This window comes from Hippocampus comes, unplaced genomic scaffold (genome assembly GCF_001891065.2).
Source record: "Hippocampus comes isolate QL1 unplaced genomic scaffold, H_comes_QL1_v1.1 scaffold3, whole genome shotgun sequence".
Classification (NCBI taxonomy): domain Eukaryota; kingdom Metazoa; phylum Chordata; class Actinopteri; order Syngnathiformes; family Syngnathidae; genus Hippocampus; species Hippocampus comes.
Genome location: NW_017805133.1, coordinates 295 through 19,327, shown reverse-complemented (window position 1 = coordinate 19,327; position 19,033 = coordinate 295). Strand labels below are relative to the sequence as shown.

The following is a 19,033-nucleotide window of genomic DNA, read 5'->3' as shown; positions in this document are numbered from 1 at the left end:
CACCAAGGATTCGACGACTCGTCTGTGGCGTGTTTTGCAGGTCTCCGACCATCAGGGACATGGTGGTGCGCTGCATCGCGCAGATGGTCAACTCCCAGGCCGCCAACATCCGCTCGGGCTGGAAGAACATCTTCTCCGTCTTCCACCTGGCGGCGTCCGACCAGGACGAGAGCATCGTGGAGCTGGCCTTTCAGACCACGGGGCACATCGTCAGTGAGTGCCACACGTCCCCCCCCTCGCCCGAGCGTACCCGTTTGGAGTTGACGTCTTTCCGCCTTCCGCAGCGAATGTATTCGAGAAGCACTTTGCGGCCACCATCGACTCCTTCCAGGACGCCGTCAAGTGCCTGTCGGAGTTCGCCTGCAACGCCGCCTTTCCCGACACCAGCATGGAAGCCATCCGCCTCATCCGACACTGCGCCAAATACGTCTCGGGGAGGCCACAGGTGCTTTAAGTTGTTACGATTACTCTGTTTACTGCTTCTTCTTTCATTGATCGGCGGATCAGGTCTGTCTCTGTGCGTCCTGGTCCAAAACGGGCCATGTCCTGGTCTGCGGACCGGTGCTCGGGGACCAGTGGCGAGCCAGCCAGGAACACTTGTTGTGTTAGCATCTATGCCGAGATGGCTGTTCAGTTCCGCGTCTAAATTGGGCTGACGTGCGCGGCAGGCCTTCAAAGACTACACCAGCGATGACATGAATGTAGCACCGGAGGACCGTGTGTGGGTACGAGGCTGGTTCCCCATCCTCTTCGAGTTGTCCTGCATCATCAACAGGTGCAAGTTGGATGTGCGGACCAGGTCAGTGGGCGCCACTTCAAATAACAAACATGAAAATAATGCTGGAAAGCGGCAATTAGTTCCTCTTTATCAATGGCGCCAATGTTTTGGGTTTTTTTTTTTTTTTTCCTCTTTGTGTAGGGGGTTGACCGTCATGTTTGAGGTGATGAAGACGTACGGGCACACTTTCGAGAAGCACTGGTGGCAGGACCTGTTCCGAATCGTCTTCAGGATCTTCGACAACATGAAGCTGCCCGAGCAGCAGACTGAGGTAAGTCGGCGCCGCCGTCGCGAGGGCCCTACTGATTTTCTGTTTTTGTTTTTCGAGGGAGTTTGATTGTCATCATCTTTTGTTTTATCCGGATTAAAAAAAATAATAGTCAATAAATTGCCTCCACACAGAAAGCAGAGTGGATGACCACCACCTGCAACCACGCACTTTACGCCATCTGTGACGTGTTCACGCAGTACTTTGAATCTCTCAGTGACGTGCTGCTGGATGACATTTTAGCTCAGCTCTACTGGTGTGTGCAGCAAGGTGAGTACACGACCGCCCGCCCGCCCCCCTCCTAAACTTTTTCCGGTGGCTAATCAAGTCCCCATTTTGCCCGCAGACAACGAACAGCTGGCCCGCTCGGGCACCAACTGCCTGGAGAACGTGGTCATCTTAAACGGCGAGAAGTTCAACGCCGAGACGTGGGACAAGACGTGCAATTGCATGCTGGATATTTTCAAAACGACCATCCCGCATGCGTAAGCCATATGAATTTTTTTTTTTTTTTTTAAACTGCACCCCAAACTTCTCCATTTTAAATGCAACACGCGTGTGACGAATGTTTTGTTTGCCTCAGGCTGTTAACATGGAGACCGGCAGAAGGCGAACACTTTGACAAGCAGCCGGTGAGGCGGGAAAGCATGCCGATTTCCATATTTATCCCGTCGCATTTGATATTCATCACGTGATCTCCCCGTCTAAGGATTCCATTTCCCAGAAGTCCTTGGACGACCAGCGGTCCGTCATTGGCGTGGAGAGCCGTCGTCAGAGCCAGCAGAGCGGCGTGACCTCCGGCACCAACGAGGACGCTGGCAAGGGCAGGAGCTCCACGAGTGAGTCGAGCCTCGATTTGGACTCAAGAGGTCCAAGTGGCCCAGTTTTGTGAGCGTGAGCGTCGGTGTTCCGCAGGGACGCAGGAGCAGCGCTTGTTCACCGCCTTGCTCATCAAGTGCGTGGTGCAGCTGGAGCTCATCCAGACCATTGACAACATCGTCTTCTTCCCCGCCACCAGCAAGAAGGAAGATGCCGAGAATTTTGCCGCGGCGCAGGTATGACTGCATAGATTTGCAATTTTAGTCTGCCTCGAATAATTGGAGTACGCATCGGCTTCAAAAAAAAAAAAAATTCCACATCCATGTAACGCCTCCTTGTCATGACTTACCCAAAGCGCGATGCGGCCAACGTGTCGGACGGGGCCGCAGAGGCGCCGGACCAGGGCATGTTCCGCTACCTGACGTCGCAGCAGCTCTTCAAGTTGCTGGACTGCCTGATGGAGTCGCACCGCTTCGCCAAGTCCTTCAACTCCAACAACGAGCAAAGGACGCTGCTGTGGAAAGCCGGTAAAACTCACCGCGCCAGACGTGGGCCACACACACACATGCGTGACCGCTTGTGTGTGTGCGCATGTGTGTTGCAGGGTTTAAAGGCAAGTCCAAGCCCAATCTGTTGAAGCAGGAGACGGGCAGCCTGGCGTGCGGCCTGCGAATCCTCTTCCGCATGTACACGGACGAGACGCGGCGGGACGCCTGGGAGGAGGTCCAGAGACGACTGTTAGAGTAAGGACGCAGATGTCTTTAAAAGACGCAGACGGACGCTGTGTTGTATCGCATCAGAGTTGTGGAAAGAAACATCACGTTGAAATTTGAGTGAATCGCAATAACGTATCACTTTTTTTTTTTTTTTTTTTGCGTGTGGTCAGCGTGTGCGGCGAGGCGGTGGCCTACTTCCTGGCGTTGACCTCGGAGAGCCACAGGGAGGCCTGGACCAACCTCCTCCTCCTCTTCCTCACCAAGGTTCTGAAGATCAGCGACCAACGGGTGGGTTGACACGAGCATGACGACTTACATTGCTTCATTCCTGGGGCCATACTTTCATTCTAATTGGTGAAACAAAAAAATGCTATTCATTAGCCCGCCTATGGCACTTCACATGATGCGTTAGCGTTAAGCTGTGTTCTCTCCCGTGCAGTTCAAGGCTCACGCGTCGCGGTACTATCCACTGCTGTGCGAGATCATGCAGTTGGACCTCATTCCGGAGCTGCGCGCCGTCCTGAGGAAATTCTACCTGCGGATCGGTCTGGTGTTCGGCATCGCGCCCGAGCCGCAACCCCGGCTCACCGTTCGGGAGCAGCTGAAAGAGGAGGAAGAAGCTCAGTGACGCCACCTGCCTGCAGCCCCCAAGCCCTTCGTTCACCTCGGCTCTCAGCACGAAAAAAAACGAATAAAGAAAAAAAGTCTGGTTTGTAGCGATACCCTCCTCTGCCATCATATCTTTGAGCTGCTCAGACACAATCTATTTGAAAAATTCCAAAAAAATGTGCTTCTTACTGTATATTTATTGTAACAGAATGATTGCAGACATATTCAAAAACCATGATGAAATGTGACCTCTCTCTCTCTTGCCGCATACCCCCCACGTGGCTAACGTTCACATCCAAATGTACAGATGTAATAATCTGATAACACTAGATTTTTTTTTTATATATATATTTTATTATTATTTGTCGCTGCACTTGACCTCCATTTGGAATGCACTGGAGACTTGACTTTTTTGCCCTCCGCCCCCGATTTTATCTGTAACATCTCACCATTAAGTGAAGACTTCATTAAATTATTCCATTTTATACGTTGGTATTGTTCGATTTTTAACTGGAAGATGAAATGCTAGCTGCTTAAAAAAAAAAAACACGACTTATTAGTCTATTATCATTTTTGACTTGTTTTCACGTGTGTGTGTGTGTGTGTGTGTGTGTGTGTGTGTGTGTGTGTGTGTGTGTGTGTGTGTGTGTGCAATAAAAATCAAAAATAATATATTTAATTTTTGGTGGGTTTTGGGAGAAAGTAATATGTATATAGAGAGAGAGGGGTAAATGAGTGACGTTGACTGTGCTTTATGTACGAATGGGACGCATTCCTGCTCATGGATGTAGAAAACAAAAATGTATATGATGCAGCAATGTAAAGTTTTCTATGTTGCAAAAAAAGATATGTACAACTTTGTGTACGACACATCCTCTGGCATTCTAATCAGGTTCTAGGTCAATAAAGTTTTTTTGAACTAGGTTCATTTTGTCATTGATTTCCCGCCTAGCAATGTGAAAACCGGAAGAATACACACCCTGTTAAAAAAATGAAAATGTGAATACCAATACAAATGGTAACGTGTTATGGTAGAAATGTGTAAAAATGCCGGTCGTCGCAAGATGGCGGTAGAGCTACGGTTGGACGGTTTGGCTTCCTCCCTGGACGGAACCATTGTTTGTTTGTGGGGCACCCTAGTTTGATTTCACCGAATACTTCAAAGCGCAGTTGGCTCTTGAGCGAGTATTAAATTAATACTTTATTACTCTTATATTTGTCAAAATGTACAAACCGAGTACGAAACTTCGGGAAAATTGGGATTTATAACCGCAACATAAAAGCCGATGTCCCCCATAATCTAATACATGGTATTCGACTGTCATGGCGTCCTGAGCTTGGATCTACTTGATGCGGTATCAGCGTATTTGGTCCAAAAAAAAAGATAACATTTTCTGCGTCTTTAGTGAACGTTCATGGTTTGACATCGACTCGTCATCGGCCGAGACAGCATGGCGGCCCTTAGCACTGCTCAGAAGACCTGGGAGCTCACCAACAGCATGCAGGAGGTTCAGAGCATCGACGAAATTTACAAATATGACAAGAAGCAACAACAGGAGATCCTCGCGGCGAAGCCTTGGACAAAAGAGTGAGTTGAAGCCACCAATTCAGTCTTTTGTATATTTAAAAGTCACTGCAGGTCGCTCAACGTTCATTTGTGGTGGTTTAAAGACCCACGACATCGGAACCGGATATTGACGCTGTACAGTGAACCCCCGCCTATGTGTGGTTCACCATTCACAAACTCACCTATTCGCGTTTCGCAAACGTTAGCAACTAACTTTAGTTGCTAACTTTGGAAGCTCACTTTGAATCTATATCTATGTCATCTGAAGTTATTTTTTTAGTTATGTAATTCTAAAAAAAAAACAAAAAAGTGAGAGTGAGGAGGGTGGACTGTATGTTTTTGTGACTGTGCTACATTTGTGTGTTCCTGTTACAAGCCACCACTACTTCAAGTACTCCAAGATCTCGGCGCTGGCACTGCTGAAGATGGTGATGCACGCCCGCTCGGGTGGCAACCTGGAGGTGATGGGCCTCATGCTGGGCAAGGTGGATGGCGAGAGCATGATCATCATGGACAGCTTTGCGCTGCCCGTGGAGGGAACCGAGACCCGTGTCAACGCGCAGGCCGCCGCCTACGAGTATATGGCCGCCTACATCGAGAACGCCAAACAGGTATACGGCTCTTGTATTGAAGATGATGCGGTTGTATCCCTCAAGAATCGTCCCGGGAGTGTGTGTGAAACTTTGCGGCGATATATATATATTTTTTTTGTGTGTCAGGTGGGCCGGCTGGAGAATGCCATCGGCTGGTATCACAGTCACCCGGGCTACGGCTGCTGGCTGTCGGGCATCGACGTTAGCACTCAGATGCTCAACCAGCAGTTTCAGGAGCCTTTTGTTGCCGTGGTGGTAAGAACTTGAAGGACGTTAAGTATATTTTTTTTGCGCTTGGATCTGCTTGACGCTATCTTGCCACGTTTTCCAGATCGACCCCACACGGACCATTTCAGCGGGCAAAGTCAACTTGGGTGCCTTCAGGACATACCCCAAGGTAGGCGGCAGCACTTTTTTTTTTTCTTTTCTCGGCACGTGTGAGGTTTTTCCTGACATTTGTTGACAATGTGTCATTTCAGGGTTACAAGCCTCCTGACGAAGGGCCATCCGAGTATCAAACCATCCCTCTGAATAAGATTGAAGACTTTGGCGTACACTGTAAACAGTGAGTCGTGCCCGTCTGTTTTCTTAGCGCTCGTCGTGACAGTTAAGAGTTTTGAATTTTTCAATCGATTGAAATTTCCCAAGGGTCAAATAGTTGCTTCACATTTTTACTCTCCTTTTCTGGATGAATTTAGCCCGTTTTGAGGACGCCGTCCTACCTGTCTCAGCCACTTATTTACTCTTGCACACAATGCTATATTGTCGTCAAAGCGCAGGGTGGAGAGTCTCCAACCCGCAATGGGTAGTCCGTTGATAAAGGCAAAACTATTTTCTTTTTCTTTGTGTTTCGTAGGTATTATGCTCTGGAAGTAACATACTTCAAGTCATCCCTGGACAGAAAGTTGCTGGAGCTGCTTTGGAACAAATACTGGGTCAACACGTTAAGCTCCTCCAGTCTCCTCACGGTAAACTTGTTTTCCCCATCATGGGAGCCCCTCTGCCCCCACCCCGCCTGACTGACTGACTTAGTGAGTGACGGGGGGGCTGAATAGTCAGCACGCTTATCCAAACAGTGCGCCGCACACCGAGACGAATTGACGATACGTCAAGACGGTGACAGCGGCGCGGGGGCCATTGTGCTTTAACGAGCCTCCGTGTTGGCCTCGCCTTAAGCAAACTCTTCACAAGCGGCGGGCGACTCTCGTCTTCATTCAGTCCCGTCTTTGTTTGGGTGTTGTGTGCGTCAGAACTCGGACTACACCACGGGTCAGGTGTTCGACCTGTCGGAGAAGCTGGAGCAGTCGGAGGCCCAGTTAGGCCGGGGCAGCTTCATGCTGGGACTGGACACGCACGACAGGAAGTCCGAGGACAAGCTGGCCAAAGCCACCCGGGACAGGTATGGACCGTTTGGAACAAAGTCAGAATCAGAAAAAAAATAGATATATATAGCCCCCCCCCCAAAAAAAAAATCCGTTTTTCATCTTTAAAAAATAAAAAGAAAAGAAACTTTTTTCCAATCCCAATAATCAATTGCTTTTTTTTTTAAGGAAAAAAAAAAAAAGAAAATCCCTGTCCTGATTAAAATCACCAGTTCAAAGATCGAATCCTAACTTGTGCTTGCTTATTTATTTGCTTCAGCTGCAAGACGACCATCGAAGCCATTCACGGCCTGATGTCTCAAGTCATTAAGGACAAACTCTTCAATCAAATCAACACATCAAATTAATTTTTTTCCCCCCCTCTGCGCTTGTTCTGGCACTTACTGGGTAGTGTGTGTGCGTGTGTCTGACTGCCAAGTGTTTATATCCCTTCAGCCCCCCCACGCGCCTTTCACTGTTATACTAGTCAGAAAGTATGTTGGAGTTAAAATATAAAGTCCCATGCAAAATAATATTGTGTTTTCTTTTGTTTTTTCTTGAAACCTTGGGATCAAGTCCAACTTGAACTCTTAATGACTCCAGCAAAGGACTGATTTTTGGCTGCCCCCAGTTTGACTTGCATATTTTTCTTCCTTTCAAATCTTTTTGATAATCATACCGCTATTCCTAACGTGTTCCAACATATTTTGATGATCGGCAACGCTCGAAACCGCAAGGCGAAAGCGTGACTGTTGAACACACAAACGCTCATAGAAAGCAGTTTCGGATCGCAAGTGAAAATCATTACAAAGAAGCGGTGCCCGACTTCATCTTGCGAGAGAATAAGCAGACACGTCTGCCGCCGCCCCCGACGGGCTTCTCTCCTCGGTTGAACACGACATCCAAAATATACACCTGGCCATTACAATGCCCCGAGAAACCGACGTGACACTAACGGCGGCGTGGCGCAGAGGTGACTCGCACGCTCAACGTTTGAATGGCCTCCAGTGTGCTGCAGTTCCTGGCCTGTGTCACTGCCACGCCGCCGACCCGAACGGGGAGGACGGTCCGCGAAACCTGGCCAGGAAAGGGACACCGGTTGAGACTGTGCAGAACCTTGACCTTGGTTCTTCCATAATGTAATGAGGGGGACGAGCCGCACTGCGGTATTGGGGAGACATGAGTTATCCATCCGTTTTCTATCGTGATTGTCTGACTTTTAACGAGCGAGAGAAAAATTGACGCGAACGCACGTGTTTTAAGACTTGGCGATTACCACACGTGCGCCGAAAGAACTCGAACGTGCGAATTCTCGAGTGTACGGGTGCTGTGTTAACCACTAAACCACCGCGCTACCCTAGTAAACTAATTGTATCGACTTGTACTGATAAAATGGCGAGTTCTTGTTTTTTTTTTTTTTTTACTGGAATATTTGTGTTTTAATTGTCGACGCCAAACGTTGGCTCACTTCCGCTGCGTCGTGGTTTCCGTGGCAACAATGGCTACATCAACTATTCAACTTTTTTTTTTTTGCTTCGACGCGCAAAACAATCATATAAAGTAAGTAGGATAATGATTTTGAAGTTGTGTTTTTTTTTCCCCTTTTTTTAATGTGCGTGTACTCGATTCGACGCGCAAAACAATCATATAAAGTAAGTAGGAGAATAATTTTGAAGTTGTGTGGGGGTTTTTTCTCCCTTTTTTAATGTGCGTCAAATTGTGGTTGGCGACGTACTGTGCGTCATTGTCGCGCTAGCCAAGTTAGCATCAACGGCGACACACGCAAGTCTGGAACGACATTTGCGACAACCGCATAGTGTATATTATCCTATATTAGGTATTTAGTTATCATTTGCTGCGTGGTACGAAGCAGTCGCATTGCCGTATATGTCGTACTAAATGTTTGGGAAAAGACAAGTAAAAGGGAAAGGTTGCTCGGTATGTGACATCATCACAACAAAGAATGACGTATTTGTTTTAGTTGGACGAACCTGGGGCAGCAAATGACTTTTGGGAGGTAATTACTGTTTATATTCATTAGAGGTGGCGTGCATTTTGAGAAGGGTGGGGCAGGACTGAAGGACCACCATGGTAACCCTGACCACGGAGCTCATAGTCAATTCGAGGAACTTCAAGAAAAAGAAAGGCCGCCTCTCCCTTCAATACAACCTCAGGACCCTCACCCATCTCCACTTCTCCGGGCACAACATTGAGGACATCGTGAGTAGAGGGCTTCCTTGCCTTTTTCTTCTTAAAATGTCAAGTTTTGTCGCCACTCATGCAAATGTTCTGAACCCCATTGAAATGAATGGGAATGCCATTGATACGTTCTCGACCGACAAAAACAAAAACCGACATTAAGAACACAAATAAAATGTAAAGAATTGAACGTGATTTAATGCCTCAATACTTGTTCGCATTGGAATCCACACACAGCTTTTGTTTTAACTACTGACGTGGTTGTTTTTGGCAGAGGATAAAGAATACATGCCAGGGAGTGTTGTTCAATCTGTCCACATCAATTCTCTTTGTTTGAAATTTCAACTAGCCTAAGACCGGGGACGAACCTGGGGCAGCAAATGACTTTTGGGAGGTAATTACTGTTTATATTCATTAGAGGTGGCGTGCATTTTGAGAAGGGTGGGGCAGGACTGAAGGACCACCATGGTAACCCTGACCACGGAGCTCATAGTCAATTCGAGGAACTTCAAGAAAAAGAAAGGCCGCCTCTCCCTTCAATACAACCTCAGGACCCTCACCCATCTCCACTTCTCCGGGCACAACATTGAGGACATCGTGAGTAGAGGGCTTCCTTGCCTTTTTCTTCTTAAAATGTCAAGTTTTGTCGCCACTCATGCAAATGTTCTTAATCCCATTGAAATGAATGGGAATGCCATTGATCCATTCTCGACCGACAAAAAGTCAGGAAATTAGAACCCCGTGGTATTTTACTTTGCAAAAACTGACATTAAGAACACAAATAAAATGTAATTAGAATTGAACGTGATTTAATGCCTCAATACACGTTAGCATTGTAATCCAGACACAGCTTTTGTTTTAACCACTGACGTGGTTGTTTTTGGCAGAGGATAAAGAATACATGCCAGGGAGTGTTGTTCAATCTGTCCACATCAATTCTCTTTGTTTGAAATTTCAACTAGCCTAAGACCGGCGATGAACAACTTGCAAACTTGTTTTTAGATGGGAGAATTGATCTACATTTGAATGCGCACCGTGTGCTGCCGATTCAGAGCGAGATGTTTCCCACTTGAGAGGGCATCCGCATGCTTAACCTCATGTTTATTATTGTGGTTTGCAATTTCCAGTGGCGCGGAAGTGCCGCTGCTTCAGCTGTTTCTAATAAGTTGCAGTTGCACGCTAGCCCGCCGCAAATTACAAACCACAATATTGGTGTCAAGACGGCCTACCTCCCGTTTTATATTCATTCACCTTGAAATGACAACAACCAGGAAGTCTGAAAGCTACCTTTTTTTTTTTTTTTTTTGTGGTGCCGCTTTTCCTTAGGGCGACCTCTCCGCATGCCAAAACCTGACCGTCCTCTACCTGTACAACAATTGCATCACGCAGATCCAGAACCTGGACTTCGCTTGTAACCTGACCCATCTGTACCTGCAAAACAACAATATCACACACATTGACAACCTGGCCCATCTGCACAAGCTCTCCAAACTGTGAGTGTCTTTTTGTAATATTAAAACACAAAAGTCAAATCTTGTCGCGTTGGGGGAATGCGCGTGTGTGTGTGCGTGTGTGTGTGTTTTGCAGCTTCCTGGGCGGTAACAGGATCTCGCTTCTCGAGGGTTTGGAGAGCCTGGGGGAGCTGGAGGAGCTGCATATGGAGAGTCAGAGGCTGCCCCCCGGGGAGAAACTGCTTTTCGACCCCAGGACTCTACGCGCCCTGGCTGTATGACCCACTTTGCTTTTTAAAAAAAAAATAAATAAAATTGCCCCTTACTGTCGGAAAATAGTCGTCCGTCGACGGCGCACTTGAAAATGATGTAGCGAGGTCAGATGAGAGGCTTTAAAAAAAAGACGTGTGTGTGTGTGTGTGTGTGTGTGTGTGTGTGTGTGTGTGTGTGTGTGGGGTACAAGATGCCTCGGCAGGTTGGTGGTCCTTGTAAAGGGGATGTTGTTTGATGATGTCAAAGAGACCTGTGTGGCTCCGGTAACGGCCCAGGACGCGCTTGAGCTTCTTGTTTGTTTAGATCATTCAACAAAATTGCTGTGCAAATTGAAAGAGTTCCAGATTTGAAAAAAAAAAAAAAAAAATTTGACATCTTGCCATGACACGTTATCGAGGCAACTTAGACGGCATGAGCGGTGGGAAAAGATATTTTGCAGTCTCGCATGTGTCAAGAGCTACACCGAAGTCTCGCAAGATTTCTACTGTCGAACTCTCAGGAAATCTCGCGAGATGTGGTGAAGACTCGGAAAATGGAAAGGATGAGGTTTCAGATGTCGAAGTCTGGCAAGAATTGCGAAGTTCTCTGGAGAGTTTCTGAAGTCTCGTGGAATCGGCTGAAGTCTCCCGAAAAATAATGCTGAAGTCTCGCGAGACTTCAGCAAGTCTCGCGAGATTTGCTGACATGTAGCGTGACTTCATGGCTGATATGATTCCGACTTTTGGTGCATATTTTACAATATAATACAGTCCTGCTTTTTCTCCGGAATTTCTTTGGGCGGGGGACAAATTTCTCAGTTTTACGATGCTCATGATTTTTTTTCCCCCCCCAGAAATCTCTGCGCGTCCTCAACATCAGCAACAACAACATCGACGAAATGGCCGACCTCGCCGCGCTGTGGGAAATCCGACATTTTTCCGCCGCTGACAACAAGCTTCGCAACGTGGAGGTAAAAAAAAAAAATTCTTCTCGGCCTTTAAAGGCCAATCGGGACGCGTGATTAGCTTGACGGCGCTTGTGTAAGCTGTACGCGGCCAGGCGTGAAATGAGATGGAGATACGGCGTTCTAACACAACCAAATCCTGCAAATCCCACCGTCGGCTCGAATGACCCTCCCGGGGGTCGGAATTATTCAACAAATCAGCGACGCGCTCCCCGGAGGATTTTGCTCACTGACAGCTTCAAACGAGCGCCAGTTCCCCCCGAAACTGCTTTTCTCACATCCCCAAATTTGGGATCAGGGTTGGCTAATTTTCATCCGTTGCGCTAACCGCTTTCTCGCTTCGTGCGGTTCGTCTGAATTCAAACATCAAGGGCGGCCATTGAACTATTTCTCCCATTTTTCCTCAAATGTATTTTTGCGTTAAAATTCCCAAATTGAGAGAGGTTTTCCCAAACCCCTCCCCCACCCAACCCCCCCCCCCCCCCACACACGTTTGATTCAAACCGTTCTGGCTTTCGACGTTTCGACAATCCAAACGGTTTGCAGTCACGGAATCTTACGTGACATTTTTTTGGGGCTATTTTTTTGTTTGTTTATTTGGTGCGTCGGCTAATGTTCATTGAACTGCGAAGTCGATCCTGTGACGTGGGTTTTTTTTGGGTGTGCGGGAACCACATTGGGATGTGATTTGAAATTGCCATCACTTCCCTCATCGGCATTTGTGTTTAGAGAGCTTCGTTGTGAATACAAGGTATCTTTTTTTTTGGGGGGGGTTCATCTTATCAATTTATACAAGCTGTCTGCTTCTATTGATCCACTCAAAACATTCCCAAAAGGATCAATCGGCTCTTGTGGAAAAAAAATGGACCTCTCATTTAAAAAAAAAAAAAAAAAAAGATTATGACAGGCAGTCAGCCCCCGGGTGACAAATGGGGGGAGCATCTTCATCCGCAATCGAAGCGCCCCCCCCGCTCAAATGCAGGTTCATAGCTGGCCCAATCATTAGCCCGGCTGAGGCCGAACTCGCAACTCCCCACTGGAGCGGCGGCGGTGAGGTGGGGGGTGTGTGTTAGCCTCGGTGGCGGCGAGGGGGCTTCTGACTGACGGCCCTGACACGATCATTTATCAAAGCCGTGCTCAGGGGTCCCCGACCCCCCACCCCCACCCCACCCCTCCGCTCGGCAGCCCCCGCCATCCCTCTGAACTGATTGCAGCGCCACTCGGCAAAAGTGGAAGCGCTTTTGGCCAAGACAGGAAGGCAATGAACAATCAGAGCGTGTCCAGAGGGTCTTCATATTTCCATGGCGTGGATTAATGTGCCTTTTGGATAAACATACAAGTGAAAGACCCCCTCGGGGAGGGGCGGCGGGCGGGGGCACTTGTAGTTAACACGACACCGGCAACGGTATTTATTAAAACAAACTGATGTGTTGTTTATGGAATTTGTATTCGACATCCTTCCCTGTTTGTTTCTGGTGAGGACTGAATAACGAATTTTTTTTGTGACCCACCCCCGCGCCCCCCAACCCCCCAGGAGCTCGAGAGCGTGTCGGGGTCCTGGCCTTGGCTCGTTCAAATGGATTTGCGCGGAAATCCCGTGTGTAAAACGGCCAAGTACCGAGACCGACTGATCACGGCGTGCAAGGCGCTCGGTAAATAAAGTAGCTCTCGTATTTTCAAAAAAATCAAAATGCGGAAATGAGCCAGGCACTCATTGTTTTTTTGTTGTTGTTGTTGTTTTTTTTTTGTTTTTTTTGTTTGTTTTTTTTTGCTGGCCGCAGAGGTGCTGGATGGCCGTGATATTCACGAAGTGACCAGAGAGTTTCTGGTGAAATGGGAAGCGTCTAAAGAAGCCAAGAAGAAAAAGAAGGCGGCGCTATTGAACCCGCCACCTTTAATGAGTAAGCCACTTTTTGGTCAATTCGGATTCATTTTTTAAAAAAATTCATCAAAATAAGAATCTTAATCCGCGAATTCTCAACGGATGATCCGGGTACCGCTTCTCAATTAAATGTTAAGAATATGTATCGTTTGGCTTTTTGACTTCAAACAATTCCATGACAGTACATTTGATTCAGTCGAGTTCAGTTGTATTTAACTTTGAAGTACTATACAGTCGCATTTATCTTTTTGAGCTATTTAGGTGCAGCGTGATGTCATTTTATGTGTCATACATTTTAATTGAATCGTGATTTTCCATATTTTAGCGCAGTGTCCATTTTCAAAGTGTCCATAAATGTACAGTCACTTAAAATAATATTAGAATAAATTATAATTATGAAAAAAAAACTCTTCCAGCTGTATTTTAAAAAAAAAATTTAAGGGTTAAGAAAAATATTGCAATGCAATAATAGTAAAAAAAAAATTGTCAAATTCCATGTTCTGGATAATAACTACACATTTGAAGAAAAAAAATATTTCGATAGAGGCAATATTTAGGTTTGATGTTTTTCTTTTTTACTTTTTTTTTTTTTTTTTGTTTTAAATAGCAGCAATGTTTTGTCTTCAACTGGTCACATTATCCTTCCCGACGCTTTTTTGTGTTTGTACGAGTTGCAGATAACGCGAGCAAGGGTCAGGGTGCGTATCCGCCTCGCGCCTGTTGCCTCGCTCGTGCGCAAGGGTGGAAGCTGCCGCCGCCGCCACCACCGCAGCAGCAGCAGCAGTCTCACAGGTCCGTGATCATTTCTTGGGTTTTATTCGTTTTGTCACGATAGAAGTGAGAATGTATGCGGATTAAATCAATGTGTTTTTTGTGTGTGTGTGTGTGTATTGTCTTCTAGGGTGCAGCTGTTAAAAAGCTCTCTGTACAGACGGCTCAACCGGATGGCCGTCACGGCGGACGCAAATAAAAAAATCACCAGATAGATTTGATAGATTGAACCTTTTTTTTTTTTTTGGTATAACTCAACTGCTTTGATTGCATAAATTAATTAGAACATTAAATCTTGACTTAAAGCTGTTTTTTTTTTTTTTTTTTTTTTTAATCAATGTCATTTTCTTTTGATAAAATGGCATTTTGCCATGTCATTTTTTTTTCTTCCCTCAAATCAGACATTTAAATTCGAAATGGCAAATTTGGGACACAGGCGTCCAAAATGGAGACGGTGTAATTAGGCAAATAAGCTTACTTGACCTTACTCGACTTAACCGGCAAATAAGCGGCCCCCGCAGGATACTCTTTACTCGTCCTTATAAAAACAAAATGGATCCCTTTTCCCTGTAGGGCCCATCTTAGTCCGAAAAAAAAGTCTTCCAACGGCTATGTTACAATTATGAAACAATGAGATGAATATACTGGCCTTTTTTTTTCTTTTTTTTTTAAGTTCTACAAAGCCTACAATGACTAATTGCTTTCATTAATACGCCATCCCAAGAGTGCTTCATTAAGAAGCCTCGGGAGAATTTCCTCACTTGATTGCAGCCAGTGCCGTTGTCGTCCGCAAAAAAGAATTTTTTTTTGGCATTTCACCTTCTCAGCTTGTCTTCACGGTCTACTGCAAGAAGCCTTTTGACAGACAGGCCTTTCATCCCCCCCACCCCCCCCAAAAAAAACAGCCTATTTTCTGATAGGCCAGCAAGGGTAGCCAATTAGAGCGAGACTGTGGCCCAAAGCGGTGAGTGTGGAAAAGGGAAGGAAACTCAGCCGCCACTCAAGACACAGACAAGCAGAGAGAGAGAGAGAGGAGGAAAAGTAGTCCAAAGTCACAGTGGAAGGTGATGAATTAGTACGTGAAATCCGCGCGAGGTGGGGTGGAACATCCCTATTCGGAGGCAATTCAGGGTCTTGTGGTGTTTTTATTTTTTTTTTCCTGGGGGGGTATGCAGTCTTTCATGACGCCTGCTCGGAGAACTCGAGGTGAGTCTTGACACTGTTTATGGACATGCCGTTGACGCAAAGTTTATTTTCTTAACCCTACTGTTAAGTCATGGGTTATATTGACCCATGTCACCTTTTTTGTATCGCTCCAGTGGCCCAGCCAGGATAGAGAAGAAGTTTTTAATCGTTAAAAGTAGTTATTTGATAGGATATTTTACTGTAGCGGGTCAAATTGACCCGATGCATTATATCATATTACTCTGTAGTGCGGCGAGGTTAGTACGATGGTCCTGTTGTCAATTATTCATAGTTAAAAGTAGTTATTTAGCATGAAAGGATACTTAACTCTCCTGTGGGTCAAATTGACCCATGTCATATGGTATCGCTCCAGTAATGCAGCCAGATTAAAGAAGTTGACCTGTTTTAAAATAAATATTTCTTAAGTCTGACAGTGTGTCATACAGTATCGTGCACACAGTGAAGCCAGGTTGAAGAATTGGCTGACCCACTTGAAATTTTTAAACGTGTTAAAGCAGTTCTTTGGTGGAATAGTTTAATTAATAACTCTTTGCTTTGTTATCGGTCAAATAGACCCATATCATCCTTGCTCTCCTCATCTAGTCAAGATTTCACCACATTCTAAGTGCCATCAATGTAGTACTAAGTCAAAATAATTAAAACGTCACTTTTAAGTCAGTACATTTGACCGGAAGCAGCTCACGTTATTTTTATCACTTAAAAACGTTTTTTTTTTTAAAAATCAATGCTGTTGGAGCCTTTTGGCTTTCATATCTAGCCATTAAAATTAAGTTGTACAACCTAATTCTTTACGGTTAATGTATTGACCAGAACGTTATTGCGTTCCCTGGAAAATGGTTTTGTCATTTTCAATCAAGATAAAATTAAGCTGTATTTACACCAAGCATCTACCAATGACAAATTCTATATTTCATAGAGAAATGAGAATTTTCCAACATGTTACAAAGATTCGTTTTTATTTAATGGGTCAAAATGACCAAGGAGCATTACTGCAGTTCTAGAGAAACATTTTAACAAACATTTGAAACAAAAACGAATGTCATGTTTTCGTCACAGGCCAAATGGACCCAGAGGAGCATTTTAACTTTTTGTTACATATAATTCGGTACCGTTCGCCAAATAGCGTAATTGCCCAAATCATTTTGAACATACTGTCACAATAGCAGTAAGATAAAATACCAATTCCCGTAAATATATATTTTTTTCTTGTCGGTGTATAAATTTTTCCGATATCGAGGTCATTTCATTTGGTGTCGTAGGTTTTCGTTTTCCGAAAACGGTCGAAAATGCTTCGGCAATTACGCTATTGAGTGATGTAGTTATTTTGGGGGGCGGTTAATTTTTTTCGAAAGTATTACTTAGTAAGTGAACCCAACATTTTGCGAACCAAACGTAACGTGTGTCATTGAACTTGTAAAGCTTAGCGAGATGGTTGGGAGGCAAACGCACCGAATGGACAGCGGCACTTGCTCCGTGACGGTGGTGGACGACAGCCCGAGCTCCAGCCCGGCGGGCCGGTTGCCGCCGCCGCAGCAGCAGCAGCAGGCCGGCGCAGGAGGCGGCAGGGGCCGGCCGGCGGCGGCCAACGCGGCGCGGGAAAGGAGCCGCGTACAGACCCTGAGGAACGCCTTCCTAGAACTGCAACGCACGCTGCCGTCGGTGCCTCCCGACACCAAGCTGTCTAAACTGGACGTGTTGATACTGGCCACCACCTACATTGCCCACTTGACTCGAACTCTGCAGGAGGAAGGCGCCGACGAAGGAGAAAGCACAAAGCACGCGGAGGCGTTACACTCGCTCAAAGGGGAAGGCTACTTGCACCCGGTCAAGGTCAGACATCAAACCGTTTGGGCTAAATATTGCAGTTGTATTTCTGAACGAAATAAGTCAAAAAGACAAGTATAATTTTTTGTTTTGTTTTGTTTTTTGTTTTTTTTTTGTGGGTTTTTTTTTTTACCAAATCATTCCGTCAGTTTTTCTTCAGAATGTCGATGGCATATTCAACTACGATTCGGGAATTTTTTTTTTAAATAACGACAATACACTGAAATGTGTTGGTAATATTTTCCAGAGTTTTACCGGAAATAATCGAATAGTCGTTTTATAAATAAAGCAGCGGTTCTTAAAACATTCTACACCAGTTAGCATTTGAGAAAAAAAGATTTGTCTCTCCAAGTAGCACCATCGTGGCCAGCAGTGTAGTAGGCCTAAGTGTTCAATCATAAGACGTTTTTATTCCTAAATAGTACGCTGAATATCGTTGTAAACCACTGCACTGCCCTTAAATGACTGGAAATTATTACATAAACATTATTTGATGTACAACACATCAAAGTTGAATTAAAAATTGGACCTACAAAGAAACTTTAAAAACAGTTCTGGACATTTATTGAACTAACAAGTTAAATATAACTAATGTAGAGTGCAGTGATTCCATGTATGGCACTTTTGAGGCTCGCCGTTAAAAACAAATGTGAGTTTTGTTCAGGGTAATCTTACCATCTTCGTCATTCTCATTTGTGTTTGTGAAATTTCTAATCAAAGTTGTTTGACTCTCCCTATAACAGAAATGGCCGATGAGGTCCAGACTGTACGTGGGAGCGAGCGGTCATTTTCTGAACAATCCTTCAGAACCTGAGAACCAAGGTCCATCATCATCATCCTCGTCATCCTCATCCAGCTCAAAGTAACGCATCCACACGGTTGCCATTTGCATGAGCGGTACCGAAAGACACGTTTATTCCACTCGTATCTATATAGGGAGACGCTGTAAATTAATATATGATGTGATATGTTTTTTTTTTCCTCAGTGTTGTCGTTTCAGTCTTTGTCTGTATCGTGAGGCTCCAGAACCTCTCCAGTCTGCTCTTTTGACTGTAATAATAATGAGCCCCGTCATGCTTGGAGTGTGCACTTCCAGCTTGAGACATTTGCACTAAAATGCATGTGTGAATAACTTAACATCTGTCATGTCAAGTGGTCTGTCAGAGGGTCAACAATAGGGGGCTCCCAGTCTCATGTTCCCTCCTGTTCAGTTTTTTGTTTTTGTTTTAAATACATGGTGCATGCTTGGAGGGACGGTATTTGTAAAAGGATGGAATAAAATTGTATCATCTACTCCATCGAGGCTATTTCAGAGAAGTAAAGAGCAATAATAACTGAAAAATGGCTCACTGGTTGCATCAGCTTACAAATAAAGATCCTCAATAATGGAATGAAGAGAATGAAAGTCGCTCAATGAGTGTGTTTCATGGTAGGAAATAATAACCCCCCCCCCCTAAAAAAAGTATGAATGTAAACAACTTTTGACAAGTACCTACCACCCCACAATAAATACTTTCAGACGAGGTTTTCTTTCTAAAAAGTATATTTCATGTAGTATTGTAAGCAACAGTGCACAGTTCGAACATCTTAAATATAGGAAAATATGTAAATTGCACTTAAAGATCCAACTCAAGTGTACTGCACGTAAAAGTTAAATCAAAATCGTAAAAACAATCAGTCATTATAGATTACATTTAAATATATTAATCGTAAAAACAATCAGTCATTATAGATTACATTTTCAATATATTAAAGGTTAAAGACAACTAAACT

General features: G+C 45.1%; 4 protein-coding genes across 10 annotated transcripts in view; all 4 read left to right on the top strand.

The window, feature by feature from the left end:
• arfgef1 (ADP-ribosylation factor guanine nucleotide-exchange factor 1 (brefeldin A-inhibited)) overlaps nt 1-3,792 on the top strand; it is a 33,426-nt gene extending 29,634 nt beyond the window's left edge. For both annotated transcript variants that reach the window (XM_019866284.1, XM_019866285.1), the window contains 10 exons: nt 920-1,049; nt 1,181-1,316; nt 1,393-1,531; nt 1,630-1,678; nt 1,756-1,885; nt 1,962-2,101; nt 2,221-2,392; nt 2,470-2,608; nt 2,752-2,869; nt 3,021-3,792. In XM_019866284.1, the coding sequence (XP_019721843.1) occupies nt 920-1,049; nt 1,181-1,316; nt 1,393-1,531; nt 1,630-1,678; nt 1,756-1,885; nt 1,962-2,101; nt 2,221-2,392; nt 2,470-2,608; nt 2,752-2,869; nt 3,021-3,209 (1,342 nt within the window). In that variant the 3' untranslated portion in view covers nt 3,210-3,792. The remainder of the gene's footprint in view (nt 1-919; nt 1,050-1,180; nt 1,317-1,392; nt 1,532-1,629; nt 1,679-1,755; nt 1,886-1,961; nt 2,102-2,220; nt 2,393-2,469; nt 2,609-2,751; nt 2,870-3,020) is intronic.
• A 692-nt stretch (nt 3,793-4,484) lies between these two features.
• On the top strand, nt 4,485-7,244 carry cops5 (COP9 signalosome subunit 5). The gene is made up of 8 exons (XM_019866286.1): nt 4,485-4,778; nt 5,134-5,368; nt 5,477-5,605; nt 5,682-5,747; nt 5,830-5,915; nt 6,207-6,318; nt 6,601-6,749; nt 6,992-7,244. The coding sequence occupies exons 1-8, from the start codon at nt 4,642-4,644 to the stop codon at nt 7,077-7,079; spliced, it is 1,002 nt and encodes a 333-aa protein (XP_019721845.1). The 5' UTR covers nt 4,485-4,641; the 3' UTR covers nt 7,080-7,244.
• Nucleotides 7,245-7,713: 469 nt separating this feature from the next.
• On the top strand, nt 7,714-14,468 carry ppp1r42 (protein phosphatase 1, regulatory subunit 42). 5 transcript variants are annotated; one of them, XM_019866291.1, is made up of 9 exons: nt 7,714-7,850; nt 8,753-8,931; nt 10,237-10,403; nt 10,498-10,636; nt 11,467-11,583; nt 13,112-13,229; nt 13,359-13,478; nt 14,137-14,251; nt 14,361-14,468. In XM_019866291.1, exons 2-9 carry the CDS (start codon nt 8,800-8,802, stop codon nt 14,443-14,445), a joined length of 993 nt encoding a protein of 330 aa, XP_019721850.1. In that variant the 5' UTR covers nt 7,714-7,850; nt 8,753-8,799; the 3' UTR covers nt 14,446-14,468. The 5 variants fall into 5 exon arrangements, with proteins under 5 accessions (XP_019721850.1, XP_019721847.1, XP_019721848.1 ...); XM_019866288.1 differs by lacking the exon at nt 7,714-7,850 and adding an exon at nt 7,859-8,271; XM_019866289.1 differs by lacking the exon at nt 7,714-7,850 and adding an exon at nt 8,336-8,363.
• A 201-nt stretch (nt 14,469-14,669) lies between these two features.
• Nucleotides 14,670-18,647, top strand: tcf24 (transcription factor 24). Of its 2 annotated transcripts, XM_019866256.1 has the most exons (3): nt 14,670-15,436; nt 16,856-17,266; nt 18,004-18,647. In XM_019866256.1, the coding sequence occupies exons 2-3, from the start codon at nt 16,865-16,867 to the stop codon at nt 18,124-18,126; spliced, it is 525 nt and encodes a 174-aa protein (XP_019721815.1). In that variant the 5' UTR covers nt 14,670-15,436; nt 16,856-16,864; the 3' UTR covers nt 18,127-18,647. The 2 variants fall into 2 exon arrangements, with proteins under 2 accessions (XP_019721815.1, XP_019721814.1); XM_019866255.1 differs by lacking the exon at nt 14,670-15,436 and having other exon boundaries at nt 16,796-17,266.
• The last annotated feature ends 386 nt before the right edge of the window (nt 18,648-19,033 follow it).

Bases quoted from the DNA above. Each gene is read 5' to 3' on its own strand.
- tcf24 (XM_019866256.1), top strand. From the start codon at position 16,865: ATGGTTGGGAGGCAAACGCACCGAATGGACAGCGGCACTTGCTCCGTG. The intron at 17,267-18,003 runs GTCAGACATCAA...TCCCTATAACAG, and splicing joins GCTACTTGCACCCGGTCAAG to AAATGGCCGATGAGGTCCAG.
- ppp1r42 (XM_019866291.1), top strand. From the start codon at position 8,800: ATGGTAACCCTGACCACGGAGCTCATAGTCAATTCGAGGAACTTCAAG. The intron at 8,932-10,236 runs GTGAGTAGAGGG...GCTTTTCCTTAG, and splicing joins GGCACAACATTGAGGACATC to GGCGACCTCTCCGCATGCCA. The intron at 10,637-11,466 runs GTATGACCCACT...TTCCCCCCCCAG, and splicing joins GGACTCTACGCGCCCTGGCT to AAATCTCTGCGCGTCCTCAA.
- cops5 (XM_019866286.1), top strand. From the start codon at position 4,642: ATGGCGGCCCTTAGCACTGCTCAGAAGACCTGGGAGCTCACCAACAGC. The intron at 5,369-5,476 runs GTATACGGCTCT...TTTGTGTGTCAG, and splicing joins ACATCGAGAACGCCAAACAG to GTGGGCCGGCTGGAGAATGC. The intron at 6,319-6,600 runs GTAAACTTGTTT...TGTGTGCGTCAG, and splicing joins GCTCCTCCAGTCTCCTCACG to AACTCGGACTACACCACGGG.